Below are 18,308 nucleotides of genomic sequence, written 5' to 3'. Positions count from 1 at the left end.
GCATCTATTTGTGATTTTAATTTGCATTTCTCCGATGACCTATGATGTTGGGCATCTTTACATATACTTATTTTGTCCCCCTTTTCTATAGAGGTGGCTTTTTAAATTAAATTTCAAGGATTCACTATATATTCTGAATACAAATACATTATCAGGTGTATATTTTACAAATATTTGTTAAGAAGCAGTGGCTTGCCCTTTTATTCCCCTAACAGTGGCTTTTGAATAGCAAAAGTTCTAAATTTTTTATGTTGTCCAATTTATCACATTTTGGGGTCATATTTTTGGTGTTATACCTACAAAATCTGTGCTCAAAGTCACTGAGGATTTCTCTCTCTCTTTTTTTTTAATTATACTTTAAGTTCTAGGGTACATGTGCACAATGTGCAGGTCTGTCACATATGCACACCCGTGCCATGTTGGTGTGCTGCACCCGTCAACTTGTCAGCACCCATCAACTTGTCATTTACATCAGGTATAACCCCCAATGCCATCCCTCCCCCCTCCCCGCTCTGCATAACAGGCCCTGGTGTGTGATGTTCTCCTTCCGGAGTCCAAGTGCCCTCATTGTTCAATTCCCACCTATGAGTAAGAACATGCAGTGTTTGGTTTTCTGTTCTTGCGATAGTTTGCTGAGAATGATAGTTTCCAGCTGCATCCATGTCCCTACAAAGGACACGAACTCATCCCTTTTTATGGCTGCATAGTATTCCATGGTGTATATGTGCCACATTTTCTTAATCCAGTCTATCACTGATGGACATTTGGGTTGATTCCAAGTCTTTGCTATTGTGAATAGTGCCGCAATAAATATACGTGTGCATGTGTCTTTATAGCAGCATGATTTATAATCCTTTGGGTATATATCCAGTAATGGGATGGCTGGGTCAAATGTTATTTCTAGTTCTAAATCCTTGAGGAATCGCCATACTGTTTTCCACAATGGTTGAACCAGTTTACAATCCCACCAACAGTGTAAAAGTGTTCCTATTTCTCCACATCCTCTCCAGCACCTGTTGTTTCCTGACTTTTTAATGATTGCCATTCTAACTGGTGTGAGATGGTATCTCATTGTGTTTTGATTTGCATTTCTCTGATGGCCAGTGATGACAAGCATTTTTTCATGTCTGTTGGCTGTATGAATGTCTTCTTTTGAGAAATGTCTGTTCATATCTTTTAACCACTTTTTGATGGGATTTTTTTTTTTCTTGTAAATTTGAGTTCTTTGTAGGTTCTGGATATTAGCCCTTTGTCAGATGAGTAGATTGCAAAAATTTTCTCCCATTCTGTAGGTTGCCTGCTCACTCTGATGGTAGTTTCTTTTGCTGTGCAGAAGCTCTTTAGTTTAATTAGATCCCATTTGTCAATTATAGCTTTTGTTGCCATTGCTTTTGGTGTTTTAGACATGAAGTCCTTGCCCATGCCTATGTCCTGAATGGTATTACTTAGGTTTTCTTCTCGGGTTTTTATGGTTTTAGGTCTAACATTTAAGTCTCGAATCCATCTTGAATTAATTTTCGTATAAGGAGTAAGGAAAGGATCCAGTTTCAGCTTTCTACTTATGGCTAGCCAATTTTCCCAGCACCATTTATTAAATAGGGAATCCTTTCCCCATTTCTTGTTTTTGTCAACTTTGTCAAAGATCAGATGGCTGTAGATGTGTGGTATTATTTCTGAGGGCTCTGTTCTGTTCCATTGGTCTATATCTCTGTTTTGGTACCTGTACCATGCTGTTTTGGTTACTGTAGTCTTGTAGTATAGTTTGAAGTCAGGTAGCATGATGCCTCCAACTTTGTTCTTTTGACTTAGGATTGTCTTGGCAATGTGGGGTCTTTTTTGGTTCCATATGAACGTTAAAGCAGTTTTTTCCAATTCTGTGAGGAAAGTCATTGGTAGCTTAATGGGGATGGCATTGAATCTATAAATTACCTTGGTCATTATGGCCATTTTCATGATATTGATTCTTCCTATCCATGAACATGGTATTTTCATCCATTTGTTTGTGTCCTCTTTTATTTCACTGAGCAGTGGTTTGTAGTTCTCCTTGAAGAGGTCCTTTACATCCCTTGTAAGCTGGATTCCTAGGTACTTTATTCTCTTTGAAGCAATTGTGAATGGAAGTTCATTCATGATTTGGCTCTCTGTTTGTTACTGGTATATAAGAATGCTTGTGATTTTTGCATATTGATTTTGTATCCTGAGACTTTGCTGACGCTGCTTATCAGCTTAAGGAGATTTTGGACCGAGATGATGGGGTTTTCTAAATATACAGTCATGTCATCTGCAAACAGGGACAATTTGACTTCTTCTTTTCCTAAGTGAATACCCTTGATTTCTTTCTCTTGCCTGATTGCCCTAGCCAGAATTTCCAACACTATGTTGAATAGGAGTGGTGAGAGAGGGCATCCCTGTCTTGTGCCAGTTTTCAAAGGGAATGCTTCCAGTTTTTGTCCATTCAGTATGATATTGGCTGTGGGTTTGTCATAAATAGCTCTCATTATTTTGAGACAACGTTCCATCAATACCGAATTTATTGAGCGTTTTTAGCATGAAGGGCTGTTGAATTTTGTCAAAGGCCTTTTCTGCGTCTATTGAGATAATCATGTGGTTTTTGTCTTTGGTTCTGTTTTTATGCTGGATTACGTTTATTGATTTGCATTTGTTGAACCAGTCTTGCATCTCAGGGATGAAGCCCACTTGATCATGTTGGATAAGCTTTTTGATGTGCTGCCTGATTCGATTTGCCAGTATTTTACTGAGGATTTTTGCATCAATGTTCATTAGGGATATTGGTCTAAAATTCTCTTTTTTTGTTGTGTCTCTGTCAGGCTTTGGTATCAGGATGATGTTGGCCTCATAAAATGAGTTAGGGAGGATTCTCTCTTTTTCTATTGATTGGAATAGTTTCAGAAGGAATGGTACCAGCTCCTCCTTGTACCTCCTGTAGAGTTCAGCTGTGAATCCATCTGGTCCTGGACTTTTTTTGGTTGGTAGGCTATTAATTATTGCCTGAATTTCAGAGCCTGTTATTGGTCTATTCAGGGATTCAACTTCTTCCTGGTTTAATCTTGGGAGAGTGTAAGTGTCCAGGAAATTATCCATTTCTTCTACATTTTCTAGTTTATTTCCATAGAGGTGTTTATAGTATTCTCTGATGGTAGTTTGTATTTCTGTGGGGTCAGTGGTGATATCCCCTTTATCATTTTTTATTGCATCTATTTGATTCCTCTCTCTTTTCTTCTTTATTAGTCTTGCTAATGGTCTATCAATTTTGTTCATCTTTTCAAAAAACCAGCTCCTGGATTCATTGATTTTTTGGAGGGTTTTTTGTGTCCTATCTCCTTCAGTTCTGCTCTGATCTTAGTTATTTCTTGCCTTCTGCTAGCTTTTGAATGTGTTTGCTCTTGCTTCTCTAGTTCTTTTAATTGTGATGCTAGGGTGTCAATTTTAGATCTTTCCAGCTTTCTCTTGTGGGCATTTAGTGCTATAAATTTCCCTCTACATACTGCTTTAAATGTGTCCCAGAGATTCTGGTATGTTGTGTCTTTGTTCTCATTGGTTTCAAAGAACATCTTTATTTCTGCCTTCATTTCGTTATGTACCCAGTAGTCATTCAGGAGCAGGCTGTTCAGTTTCCATGTAGTTGAGTGGTTTTGATTGAGTTTCTTAGTCCTGAGTTCTAGTTTGATTGCACTGTGGTCTGAGAGACAGTTTGTTATAATTTCTGTTCTTTTACATTTGCTGAGGAGTGCTTTACTTCCAACTATGTGGTCAATTTTGGAATAAGTGTGATGTGGTGCTGAGAAGAATGTATATGCTGTTGATTTGGGGTGGAGAGTTCTGTAGATGTCTATTAGGTCCGCTTGGCGCTAGAAGTTTCATATTTTGGTCTGTAATCCTTAATTTTTGAACATGGTGTGAAATACAGCTCTGAGTTTATCTTTTTTACATGTAAATATATTATTATTCTAGCACAATTTGTTTAAAAAGCTAAACTTTATCCATTGTATTGCTTTGAACGTTTATTAGAAATCCAATTTCCATATATTTGTATGTCTGTTTCTGGTTTCTTATTCTATTTTATTGACCTGTATGTCTGCGTTAATGACAGTACCACACTGACTTGATTACTGTAGCTTTATAGTGAGTTTCAATATTGGGCAGTGTATTTCCTACAATATTTTTCTTCAAAGGCATTTTAACTATTCAACGTCCTTTGCTCCTGCCAACGCTCAAAAGCGCTCGCCCTGGCTCCTGCTCCCACTTACCTACGTTTTCCCTCCTTCAAGGGTTGGACCACAGCAGGTCCCAGTGTGTGGAGTTTGCCCGTGCTGGCACTGAAGGAGCCAGCTGATTCCAGTGCTCATGCACTCCAGTTCCCGCCTCATTCACTCACACACTCCCTCCTGCAAGGAGTTGAGAACTGCAAGTTGTGTAAATGAGACACCCCTGTCGCAAGTCCCATGAAGGGGTCACGGAAATATCCCGCTTCAATATTGCCTTAATTTATAGAAACAATTAAAGTATACATGTGTATGCCATCACTCAAAATGTGATTTACTATTATTTCCTTAAAATTGCCATATTTTTCAAAGTTCATTGAGAATAGACACTGTATGGTACAGTTTTTTTTAACAGCCTACAGAGTTTGTAATAATATGGAATGAAAAACATTTGTGTAATTTTTATTATTTTATACGTGAATTTAAAAAATTTGATTGAATGACATTTGTTGAAACTTACTGGTACTGTGTTCTAACTTACCTGAGTTAATTGAAGTTGAATATGTCTGGGAATATCTGATTATAAATATTGTGTGAGATTACAGTAGTCACTCCCCCTTATCAACAGCTTTGGTTGCACAGTAACAACCATGGGCGGCCACTGTGTGAAAATATTAAATGAAAAATTCTGGAAATCAACAATTCACAAGATTTAAACTGCATGCTGTTCTGGGTAGCATGATGAAATCTCCCATCATTCCTTTCTGTCTCACCCAGGACCTGAATCTTTCCAAATGAATACATACTCTATACGCTACCTGTCCATTAGTCACTTTGCCATCTTAGTTATCAGGTTGACTGTTATGCCATTACAGTGCTTTGTTCAAATCACCCTTATTTTACTTCATAATGATCACAAAGGGCAAGATTAGTGAAGCCATCAATTTGTATATGCCAAAGAGAAGGCAAAAATTCTTTCCTTAAGGAAAAGGGTGAATACTTTTGACTTAAGGAAAATATATTAATACATACATATTCCAAATATATGTAAGAAAAACATATATGCATACTTACAAATGTATGTGTATATTTATATTTTAATATTTAAATAAACTTTATATTTATAAATGTCAACTTTTGACAAAATATACATACATACATATTTTCCTTAATAAGGAAACTATTCATTGCTAAGATCTATGGTTAAAACAAATCTTCAGTCTATAAAGTTGTAAAGGAGAAAGAAATCTGTACTAGTTTTGCTGATGTATCTCGAACTACAAAAGTTAAGACTGCAGTGCATGATAAACGCTTAGTTATGACAGAAAAGACAGTAAATTTGTAAGTAGAAGACATGAACAGAAAATGTGTTCTGATTAACAGCAACGTGTTGCACCAGAAAACATTTGAACCTGTAGAAATACTTCAGCATGGAATTCCCTGAAATAAGTGAGACATTTATTGCAAGTAAGAAATGGTTACACAGATTCAGAAATATGTCTGGACTGAAAAATAGAAAAATTACTAGAGAGGCTGTGTCTGCTGATGAAAATGCAGCTTCCACATTTCCAGCAGAGTTGACGTTAATCAAGGAGAAAGGATATCATCCAAAGCCAATTATCAGTTGTAATGAAGGCAGTCTTCTGGAAGAAGAAGACCAATAGAACCTACAGTAATGAAAGTGCAAAGGAGGCGCCAGGGCATAAAACATGGAAGGACAGTTAGTCATTGCTGTTACTGAGCCTAACTGATGAATTAAACTTTATCATAGATATGTATATGTAGGAAAAAACAGTACATTTAGAGTTTGGTGCTATCTACAGTTTCAGGCATCCACTGAGGGTTTTAGAATGTATCCCCCACAAATAAGGAGGGATTACTGCAATGTAGATGAAGCTATCATTCAAGATAACTTAGATTTCTTTAATTAGCTTTATATAAAACAACCTTGTATTTTGGCTTAGAAAATAAATTTCCACTTACCAGATTTCTGAAAATTTCCATCATCAATACTACCCCCTGGGGAACCAAACTGGAATTTACAATCTGGAGGTTTATGTCCAGGGAAGCACTGACAATTACCAAAATTATTACATATCTGAAACAGAAAAATACAGAAACAGTTTGAGTCATCTTCGTCTTTGTATCTGATATAAATACCTAAACTTCATAGAATAGTTATTTTTTCTTAAGATTATTATGACTATAAAACATGAGAAATAGGTTAGAAAAAGTGGTAAAAATTTTCACAACATAATGGCCAGATGGCAAAGTGCCTACATGAAAGTTTATTTCTGGCCTGAGCATGTTTAATATCTTCCTCAATCATCTTTAAAAAATAAAATTTAATAAAGTTGTAGCCTTCATATTCAGAGAGGTTAAATTTTTTTAATGGCTGTTATCTTATTCAGTAATTTGAAAACATTTATTGTCACTATTTGGACATTTTCTATTCATGCACTTCAATGTCTATACAAAGTATTGTGATAAAATAAACATCAATCGACTTGGCCACTTTAATTCCTTATCCTAGTCCCTTTTCAACATTTGACATTATTGGTCAATAATGTGCATTTTATTTTTAAGTAATTATATTTTCCATAATAAAATAACATACGTGCAAATATTAAAAATCAACGATCAAATACAACTTTATGATAACCTTGCATTGCTAGAAGTTAACGTTTGACAATGTTTCTGTATTATTCATGCCTTTGTATTAATATTTCAACAGTTTAGTATTTTCATTTTAAAATAAAACAAGTACATATTTTGTAAAATTCAAACAATACAAGTGTATAGAAGTGAAATTCCTCAGCCACTATTTCAGTACCATTTCCAGCTGCTAAAGATGTTGTTTCATTCATATATATCAAATGCATTTCTAAATACACGTACCCACATCCACAAACACACACACATTAATAGATTTTTGCCAGATAATATCCATAACAAGATACCATGAACTTCTTCTCATACCCGTATATATAAAGAATTCACAGGCACATTTTAAAAATTAGACTCATAATATTCAATAGTGTGAGTATTTTGTTTGAAGGTAAACAAAAATATGATAATTTTTAGACAACAAAGGATCACTTATATGGAAAACCATCATTTTTGCATTTTGATATAAGATCTCTAAATGCATTTTTCTCGTATATATTTTTTCTCTATATTTTGACAAAGCGTTATTCCACTTCCCCACCCCTCCAATGAAAGTACAAGGACATGATAGAACATTTCATCTAGGATAGCAAATCTAAATATATTATACTTTTAACTGTAAGATAATTTAAAAACCAGAATTAACATAATGTATATAATCCTTTATAATATTAGGAACTTCAAGTCTAAAATTTCCAAAAAAACCACAAATTTTAGAGGTTTAAGGTAAAGGGTAGGTACAAGTGCAAAAATGGTCACTCCTTAATTCCATGGGCAAGGAGAAATAGGTTTTATTTAATCTGGGCATAGAAATAGACAAATAAGGAAAAAGAAACAAATGTTTAAATTCCCAGGTAACTAGGGTCCCCTCAGTCAATACAAAGTCACATTATAGAATTTACTTTGTATTAGGGCAAGTCATGGCAAGATAAAACATTAAAAATGATCTACAGAAAATTAAAAAGTATGTTGAATTTTATCAAAAGCTTTTCTGCATCTTTTGAGATAATTGTGACATTTTTGTCTTTAGTTCTGTTTACATGATGAATCACATTTATTGATTTTCATATGTTGAACCAACCTTGCATCCTGGGGATGAAGACTATTCAATTGTGGTGGATAAGCTTCTTTGATGTGCTGCTGAATTCGGTTGGCCAGTATTTTGTTGAGGATTTTTGCATCGATGTTTATCTAAGATATGGGCCTGAAATTTTCATTTTTTGTTGTGTCTCTGCCAGATTTTGGTATCAGGATGATGCTGTCCTCATAGAATGAGTTAGGGAGGAGTTCCTTTCCAATTTTTTGGATAGTTTCAGTAGGAATAGTACTAGTTCATCTTTGTACCTCAGGTAGAATTCACCTGTGAATCTATCTGGTCCTGGGCTTTTTTTGGTTAGTAGGCTATTTATTACTGCCTCAATTTCAGAACTTGTTATTGGTCTGTTCAGTGATTCAATTTCTTCTTGGTTCAATCTTGGGACAATGTATGTAGAATTTATCTATTTCTTATAGATTTTCTAGTTTAAGCGCATAGAGGTGTTTATAATATTCTCTGATGGTTGTTTGTATTTCTGTGCAGTCAGCAGTAACTTCCCTTTTATCATTTCTGATTGTGTGTATTTGAATTTTCTCTTTTTTCTTCTTGGTTAATATAGCTAGTGGTCTGTCTTATAACTTTTTTCAAAAAATAAACTCCTGGATTGTTTAATCTTTTGAATGTTTTTGTGTGTGTCTCAATTTCCTTCAGAAAAGACTTCTGATAAAATTCAACATCCCTTCATGTTAAAAACTCTCAATAAACTAGCTATTGAAGGAACATACCTCAAAACAATAAGAGCCATGTATGACAAAACCACAGCTAACATCATAATCAATGGGCAAAAGCTGGAAGCATTTCCCTTGAAAACTGCCATGAGCTAAGGTGCCCTCTCTCACCCCTCCTATTTAACATAGTATTTAAAGTTCTGGGCAGGGCAATCAGGCAAGGCAAAGAAATAATAGAAAGAGAGGAAGCTAAATTATTCCTCTTTGTGGATGACATGATCCTATATCTACAATTAACCCCATTGTCTCAGCAGCCTCAAAGCTTCTTAAACTGATAAGCAACTTTAGCAAAATCTCAGGATTCAAAATCAATGTACAAAAATTGCTAGCACTCTGATACACCAACAACAGTCAAGCGGAGAGCCAAATCACTAATGAAGTCCCATTCACAATCGCCACAAAAAGAATAAAATACCTAGGAATATAGCTAACTAGGCAGGTGAAAGGTCCCTACAAGAAGAACTACAAAACATTGCTCAAAGAAATCACAGATGATACAAATAAATAGAAAAACATTCCATGCTCATGGATAGGAAGAATCAATATTGTGAAAATGGCCTCACTGCCCAAAGCTATTTATAGATTCAATGCTATTCCCGTTAAATTAACATTGACTTGCTTCACAGAACTACAGAATACTATTTTAAAATTCACTGGGAAGCAAAAAAGAGTCCAAATGGCCAGAGCAATCCTAAGCAAAAAGAGGCATCAAACTACCTGACTCAAACTATACTACAGGACTACAATAATCAAAACTGCAAGGTACTGGTACAAGGACAGACACATAGACCTATGGAACAGAATAGAGAACCCAGACATAAGATCACACACCAGCAACTATCTAATCTTCAACAAACTTGACAGAAACAAACAATAGGGAACGAATACTCTATTCAATAAATGGTGCTGATATAACTGGCTAGCCACATGCAGAAAAATTGAAACTGAACCCCTTCCTTACACCATATACAAAAATCAATATAAGATGGACTAAAGACTTAAAAGTAAAACCCAAAACTATAAAAACCTTAGAATACAACCTAGGCAATATCATTCAGGACATAGGCACTGGCAAATATTTCATGATGCAGATGCCAAAAGCAATACAAACAAAAGCAAAAACTGACAAATGGGATATTATCAAAGAGCTTCTATACAGCAAAAGAAGCTATTGACAGATTAAACAGACAACCTACAAAATGGGAGAAAATATTTGCAAGCTATGTATCTGAAAAAGGTCTAATATCCAGCATTGCTAGGAATGTAAACAAATTTATGAGAAGAAAAAAAATAATAAAAACAACCCCATTAAAAAGTGGCCAAATGACATGAACAGAAACTTTTCAAAAAAATACATACATGCAGGCAGCAATTACATGAAAAAAAAAGCCTAACATCACTGATCATTGGAGAAATAACAATCAAGACCACAATGAGATATCATCTCATACCAGTCAGAATGGCTATTACTAAGAAGTCAAAAAATAACAGATGCTAGCAAGGTTGTAGAGAAAAAGGAATGCTTATACACTGTTAGTGGGAGGGTTAATTAGTTCAGCCATTGTGGAAGACAGTATGGTAATTCCTCAAAGACCCAAAGACAGAAATCCCATTCAACCCAGCAACCCTATTTCTGGGAATATACCCAAAGGAATATAAGTCATTCTGTTATAAAGACACATGCAGGCATATGTGCACTGCAGCACTAGTCACAATAGCAAAGACATAGAATAAACCTAAATGCCCATCAAGGATAGACTTAATAAACAAAATGGTACATATATACCATGGAATACTATGCACCCATAAAAAAGTATGAGATCATGTCCTTTGCCAGGACATTCATGGAGCTGGAGGCCATTATCCTTGACAAACAAACACAGGAACAGAAACCCAAAGGCCACATGTTCTCACTTATAAGTTGGAGCTAAATGATGACAACACATGGACACATAGAGGGGAACAACACACAGTGGGGTCCACATGCACGCAGAGATTGGGAGGAGGAATGGGTCAGGAAAAATAACTAATGGATACTAGGCTTAATACCTGGGTGATGAAATAAACTGTATCACAAATTCCCATAACACGTGTTCATCTATGTAACAAATAAGCTGTATCACAAATTCCTATGACATGTGTTCACCTCTGTAACATCCTTGCATATGTACCCTTGAACTTAAAATGAAAGCTAAAAATTAATTCATAGTTAATTAAAAAAAGAAAAGAAATGTTTAAATGTGAAATATAAGAAATACGGAGCATATAATGTCAGGAACAACAAGCATCTTGATTAATAAAAGGCAGAGATTATCACAATGTATTAAAAAGTAAAAATAGGAAATAGAACAATATATATATCAGTAAATACAAGCAAAAATATATCACAATGAACATATCAAAAACAAGAATAAGAAAAATAAGATTATCAGAAATATATATATTTTTAGAAAAAAATTAAAAGATGTATAAAATCACTGATTTTCATATAAAACACAAATAAACCACACTTATATTAGAATAAATTTTAACTTATGTGGGTCAGTTGGTGGGGAAAAAGTTAAAAATATAATCAATTATTCTAAGTCTTGTAAGAACAGCAGATCCAAATTCATTATTAATTTTGAGCAAAAATTTTGGAAGCAAATATATTTATATCACTTAACCTTGTCAACATCATAGAAATAAAATAAAAAAGTGTCCAAATGACTCTATAATCTGAATGTTTCATGTCATGTTATACTCAGAAATTAATGTTTATAATGTACCAATTAGATAAAAAGAGATTGGGATAACTTATTTTTATTAAATTTTCATTAGATTTCATAATTGTTTAAGAAAGATAGATTGCAAAATGTTAGGACACATATTTACTATTACATTTACCTAAAAGTTCTATGTACAATTTTTCAACTTTCAGTGAGAGAATTGTTTTGTGAATATTCTCATATCAAATTTTGTGTTTACTTTTTCACATACATCTCCCGACCAAGAAATATTAATGATAAGCTCTATAAAATTTTGAATGAGAAAACTGTTTACACAAGTAAGCAATTATGAAATGAAATTACTGTACATTTAGAATTTGTGGCAATTAAAATTATTTTAAGCTTCAACAACATTCTCTTTTATTTGTTGATAAATTTGAGGTTAAAATTTCCAGTGATTATGTGATTGTCTTAAAAATCAATTTTTAATGTCGTTTTCCAAGTAATGCTGTAGCTTTAATTTCTAGAATACACAAGCACTTTAAGAAAAATCACATTGTAGTTAATTTAAGTGTAGTTAATTAAAGTGGCATAAATTACACACAGATAGAATATTCTGACCAATTCAGTCCCTCATTTCACATTGTTTTACACTCTATGCTCTCTTGAGTATTCAGAAAATACATTTCCCTGTCACCTTCCTGTCCCTCCTGTTCACATACATTATACAACTAATTTCTGAGAAAAATGCACAGGTAGTTGTGTACTTCTTTGGATATCCTCAGCTTATTGGGAAAGATCAGAAATTTCAAGAGTTTTCTAATCATCATTGCTGCCTACTGGGGCAATAAGGTCCCATTATCACATTCTGCTCTGCTTTGTCCCTCCTTGAAGATCATTGGATGGGCTTCTCATTGAAACAATATTTACTCTATATCCAACCTCATTACCTGCAGTCCATCAGACTCAATATCTTGTGGCACACTTGTATTCAATTAGCAGTATAAATGTGGTCCAGTTATTAGATGAAAAACTGTGATTTATAAGCATTGCATTATTTTTTATATCAAGATCATAAAACATCTCATATTAGCACAAAAAATTCTACACACAGTATATTTAAGAAAACAAATTCATATATATTATAATATTAACACAACACATTTCACTTGTGTATTAAAAAATAATAAATCAAAACTAAGGAGGGTTTATCCTAGAAATTAAAAGATAATTCAGCTTTAGGAAATTCACTAATATGATTCATTCAAGTAAATTATTAATGAAAAAACATTATATAATTAAATAATAAAAAATAATTCAATAAAATTGAAGTCTTTCTTCCTAAATTTTTCAGCAAGTTAAGCAAATATTGGAAGCTTCCATTAACCTAGAATGAATATGATGCACATTACTAAACTTTAGAATAATTCAACATGCAATTACTAAGCAGAAAAATCATAAAAAACAAGTGAGACTTGTTCTTTAAGGAATGATAATTTCAAACCACTGATTGCCCCTTTTCAAAGAAGCCCTTGCCAGTTTGGCACATTTAGAAGTATAACTCCAGCTTGACAGTAATTAGGGCAATTTTTAGGATACAAATAAACAACAGAATTATTATCATTTTCTTGAAATGCAGGGGTTGGAAAGTGGAGTTGTGAAGGGCTAGATAATACAGCCATTATCTCCCTAAAAGCATTTTCCATATTCTTAAGCTAAAAGCTAATTCAAAAATTTCTCTAAAGCACTGCTGTAATTCTTAGAGTTTCTGGATGCTGAGGAGATAAAGATGCTGCAGTTTTTTAGGTGAAAGATTTAGATACTTACACCATTGAAATATGGTGTAACAGATTTATAAAACTGTGTCTTAAATTTATAAAGCGATGAACTTGTATTTACCTAGCTCAATCTATAAATGGATTTAAACTAATCAGATCCACACTATTTCTGCCAAGAGAAAACTATAAAGCCTCTCTTGTAAAACTTACCATCGTTGTTAAACATTCCATTGCAAATTATGTAAGGAGGTTTGTAAGGAAATAGAAAGGTATCAAGAAGAAAATCAAGCAATTGAAATGACTGTGAAAGGTACAGAAAATCACCCTAATGTAGTCAACAAAGAACGCTTCTGTGACTCCTGATGTGTTGAGATATTTTCTCACACACCAAGCAATTCACCAAAAGGTTCTCCAGTGGACACTAGCTGGGTGTCAATACAATAAAAGAGAGTACTTAAATTAACAATACCAGGCAAAAAGTGGAGTTATCACTACAAATTATATAGACTTTACAAGGATATAAAAAGAATATGCCAAATAATTACAACTTAGACATGAGATAAATTGATTAATAAATTCTAAAAATAGAGGGCGGAGCAAGATGGCCGAATAGGAACAGCTCCAGTCTCCAACTCCCAGCGCGAGCGACACAGAAGACCGGTGATTCTGCATTTTCAACTGAGGTACTGGGTCATCTCTCTAGGGAGTGCCGGACAATCGGTGCGGGTCAGCTGCTGCAGCCTGACCAGCGTGAGCTGAAGCAGGGCGAGGCATCGCCTCACCTGGAAGCGCAAGGGGGAAGGAAATCCCTTTTCCTAGCCAGGGGAACTGAGACACACAACACCTGGAAAATCGGGTAACTCCCACCCCAATACTGCGCTTTAAGGAAACAGGCACACCAGGAGAATATATCCCACACCTGGCCGGGAGGGTCCCACGCCCATGGAGCCTCCCTCACAGCTAACACAGCCCTCTGCGGCGATCTATCCGCAAGGCAGCAGCGAGGCTGGGGGAGGGGCGCCCGCCATTGCTGAGGCTTAAGTAGGTAAACAAAGCCGCTGGGAAGTTCGAACTGGGTGGAGCTCACAGCAGCTCAAGGAAGCCTGCCTGTCTCTGTAGACTCTACTACCGCTGCGGACAGCGCACAGCTGCAGTCCATTAGGGGAAAGAGCGGGGCCGCTGCAGACCCGAACGACTCTGTCTGACAGCTTTGGGGAGAGCCGTGGATCTCCTAACGCGGAGGTTGAGATCTGAGAACGGACAGACTGCCTGCTCAGGTGGGTCCCTGACCCGAGTAGCCTAGCTGGGAGACATTCCCCACTAGGGGCAGTCTGATACCCCACACCTCACAGGGTGGAGTCACCCCTGAGAGGAAACTTCCAAAGAAAGAATCAGACAGGTACACTCGCTGTTCAGCAATATTCTATCTTCGGCAACTCTGCTGCTGATACCCAGGCAAACAGGGTCTGGAGTGGACCTCAAGCAATCTCTAACAGACCAACAGACAGTCCTTCTGACTGTCAGATGGAAAACTATCAAACAGGAAGGACACCTATACCAAAACCCATCAGTACGTCACCATCATCAAAGTCCAGAGACAGATAAAACCACAAAGATGGGGAAGAAGCAGGGCAGAAAAGCTGGAAATTCAAAAATAAGAGCGCATCTCCCCCTGCAAAGGAGCGCAGCCCATCGCCAGCAACGGATCAAAGCTGGTCATAGAATGACTTTGACGAGATGAGAGAAGAAGGCTTCAGTCCATCAAACCTCTCAGAGCTAAAGGAGGAATTACGTACTCAGCGCAAAGAAACTAAAAATCTTGAAAAAAAAGTGGAAGAATTGACAGCTAGACTAATTAATGCAGAGAAGATCATAAACGAAATGACAGAGATGAAAACCATGACAAGAAATACGTGACAAATGCACAAGCTTCGTAACCGACTCGATCAACTGGAGGAAAGAGTATCAGCGATTGAGGATCAAATGAATGAAATGAAGCGAGAAGAGAAACCAAAAGAAAAAAGAAGAAAAAGAAATGAACAAAGCCTGCAAGAAGTATGGGATTATGTAAAAAGACCAAATCTACGTCTGATTGGGGTGCCTGAAAGTGAGGGGGAAAATGGAACCAAGTTGGAAAACACTCTTCAGGATATCATCCAGGAGAACTTCCCCAACCTAGTAGGGCAGGCCAACATTCAAATCCAGGAAATACAGAGAACGCCACAAAGATACTCCTCCAGAAGAGCAACTCCAAGACACATAATTGCCAGATTCACCAAGTTGAAATGAAGGAAAAATCTTAAGGGCAGCCAGAGAGAAAGGTCGGTTACCCACAAAGGGAAGCCCATCAGAATAACAGCAGACCTCTCGCAGAAACTCTACAAGCCAGAAGAGAGTGGGGGCCAATATTCAACGTTCTTAAAGAAAAGAATTTTCAACCGAGAATTTCATATCCAGCCAAACTAAGCTTCATCAGTGAAGGAGAAATAAAATCCTTTACAGATAAGCAAATGCTTAGAGATTTTGTCACCACCAGGCCTGCCTTACAAGAGACCCTGAAGGAAGCCCTAAACATGGAAAGGAACAAGCGGTACCAGCCATTGCAAAAACATGCCAAAATGTAAAGACCATCGAGGCTAGGAAGAAACTGCATCAACTAACGAGCAAAATAACCAGTTAATATCATAATGACAGGATCAAGTTCACACATAACAATATGAACCTTAAATGTCAATGGACTAAATGCTCCAATTAAAAGACACAGACTGGCAAACTGGATAATGAGTCAAGACCCATCAGTCTGCTGTATTCAGGACCCATCTCACATGCAGAGACATACATAGGCTCAAAATAAAGGGATGGAGGAAGATCTACCAAGCAAATGGAGAACAAAAAAAAGCAGGGGTTGCAATCCTAGTCTCTGATAAAACAGACTTTAAACCATCAAAGATCAAAAGAGACAAAGAAGGCCATTACATAATGGTAAAGGGATTAATTCAACAGGAAGAGCTAACTCTCCTAAATATATATGCACCCAATACAGGAGCACCCAGATTCATAAAGCAAGTCTTAGAGACCTACAAAGAGACTTAGACTCCCATACAATAATAATGGGAGATTTCAACACTCCACTGTCAACATTAGACAGATCAACGAGACAGAAAATTAACAAGGATATCCAGGAATTGAACTCATCTCTGCACCAAGTGGACCTAATAGACATCTATAGAACTCTCCACCCCAAATCAACAGAATATACATTCTTCTCAGCACCACATCGCACTTATTCAAAAATTGACCACATCATTGGAAGTAAAGCACTCCTCAGCAAATGTACAAGAACTGAAATTATAACAAACTGTCTCTCAGACCACAGTGCAATCAAACTAGAACTCAGGACTAAGAAACTCAATCAAAACCGCTCAACTACATGGAAACTGAACAACCTGCTCCTGAATGACTACTGGGTACATAAAGAAATGAAAGCAGAAATAAAGATGTTCTTTGAAACCAATGAGAACAAAGATACAACATACCAGAATCTCTGGGACACATTTAAAGCAGTGTGTAGAGGGAAATTTATAGCACTAAATGCCCACAAGAGAAAGCAGGAGAGATCTAAAATTGACACTCTAACATCACAATTAAAAGAACTAGAGAGGCAAGAGCAAACACATTCAAAAGCTAGCAGAAGGCAAGAAATAACTAAGATCAGAGCAGAACTGAAGGAGATAGAGACACAAAAAACCCTCCAAAAAATCAATGAATCCAGGAGTTGGTTTTTTGAAAAGATAACAAAATTGACAGACCGCTAGCTAGACTAATAAAGAAGAAGAGAGAAGAATCAAATAGACGCAATAAAAAATGATAAAGGGGATATCACCACCGACCCCACAGAAATACAAACAACCATCAGAGAATACTATAAATGCCTCTACGCAAATCGACTAGAAAATCTAGAAGAAATGGATAATTTCCTGGACACTTACACTCTCCCAAGACTAAACCAGGAAGAAGTTGAATCCCTGAATAGACCAATAGCAGGCTCTGAAATTGAGGCAACAATTAATAGCCTACCCACCAAAAAAAGCCCAGGACCAGATGGATTCACAGCTGAATTCTACCAGAGGTACAAGGAGGAGCTGGTACCATTCCTTCTGAAACTATTTCAATCAATAGAAAAAGAGGGAATCCTCCCTAACTCTTTTTATGAGGCCAACATCATCCTGATACCAAAGCCTGGCAGAGACACAACAAAAAAAAGAGAATTTTAGACCAATATCCCTGATGAACATCGATGCAAAAATCCTCAATAAAATACTGGCAAACCGGATTCAGCAGCACATCAAAAAGCTTATCCACCATGATCAAGTGGGCTTCATCCCTGGGATGCAAGGCTGGTTCAACATTCGCAAATCAATAAACGTAATCCAGCATATAAACAGAACCAAAGACAAGAACCACATAATTATCTCAATAGATGCAGAAAAGGCTTTTGACAAAATTCAACAGCCCTTTATGCTAAAAACGCTCAATAAATTTGGTATTGATGGAACGTACCTCAAAATAATAAGAGCTATTTAGGACAAACCCACAGCTAATATCATACTGAATGGGCAAAAACTGGAAAAATTCCTTTGAAAACTGGCACAGACAGGGATGCCCTCTCTCACCACTCCTATTCAACATAGTCTTGGAAGTTCTGGCTAGGGCAATCAGGCAAGAGAAAAATCAAGGGTATCCAGTTAGGAAAAGAGAAGTCAAATTGTCCCTGTTTGCAGATGACATGATTGTATATTTAGAAAACCCCATCGTCTCAGCCCAAAATCTCCTTAAGCTGATAAGCAACTTCAGCAAAGTCTCAGGATACAAAATTAATGTGCAAAAATCACAAGCATTCTTATACACCAGTAACAGACAAGCAGAGAGCCAAGTCAGGAATGAACTTCCATTCACAGTTGCTTCAAAGAGAATCAAATACCTAGGAATCCAGCTTACAAGGGATGTAAAGGACCTCTTCAAGGAGAACTACAAACCACTGCTCAGTGAAATCAAAGAGGACACAAACAAATGGAAGAACATACCATGCTCATGGATAGGAAGAATCA

General features: G+C 36.3%; 1 protein-coding gene across 2 annotated transcripts in view; it reads right to left on the bottom strand.

The window, feature by feature from the left end:
* LOC117095185 (disintegrin and metalloproteinase domain-containing protein 18) overlaps positions 1-18,308 on the bottom strand; it is a 166,940-nt gene that overhangs the window by 10,887 nt on the left and 137,745 nt on the right. For both annotated transcript variants that reach the window (XM_033231933.1, XM_033231922.1), the window contains exon 18: positions 6,207-6,321. In XM_033231933.1, coding sequence (XP_033087824.1) covers positions 6,207-6,321 — 115 coding nt within the window. The remainder of the gene's footprint in view (positions 1-6,206; positions 6,322-18,308) is intronic.

This window comes from Trachypithecus francoisi, unplaced genomic scaffold (genome assembly GCF_009764315.1).
Source record: "Trachypithecus francoisi isolate TF-2019V2 unplaced genomic scaffold, Tfra_2.0 Contig01440, whole genome shotgun sequence".
Lineage (NCBI taxonomy): Eukaryota > Metazoa > Chordata > Mammalia > Primates > Cercopithecidae > Trachypithecus > Trachypithecus francoisi.
The sequence above is the reverse complement of the archived record's forward strand: the minus strand, read 5'-3'. Positions and strand labels throughout refer to the sequence as shown.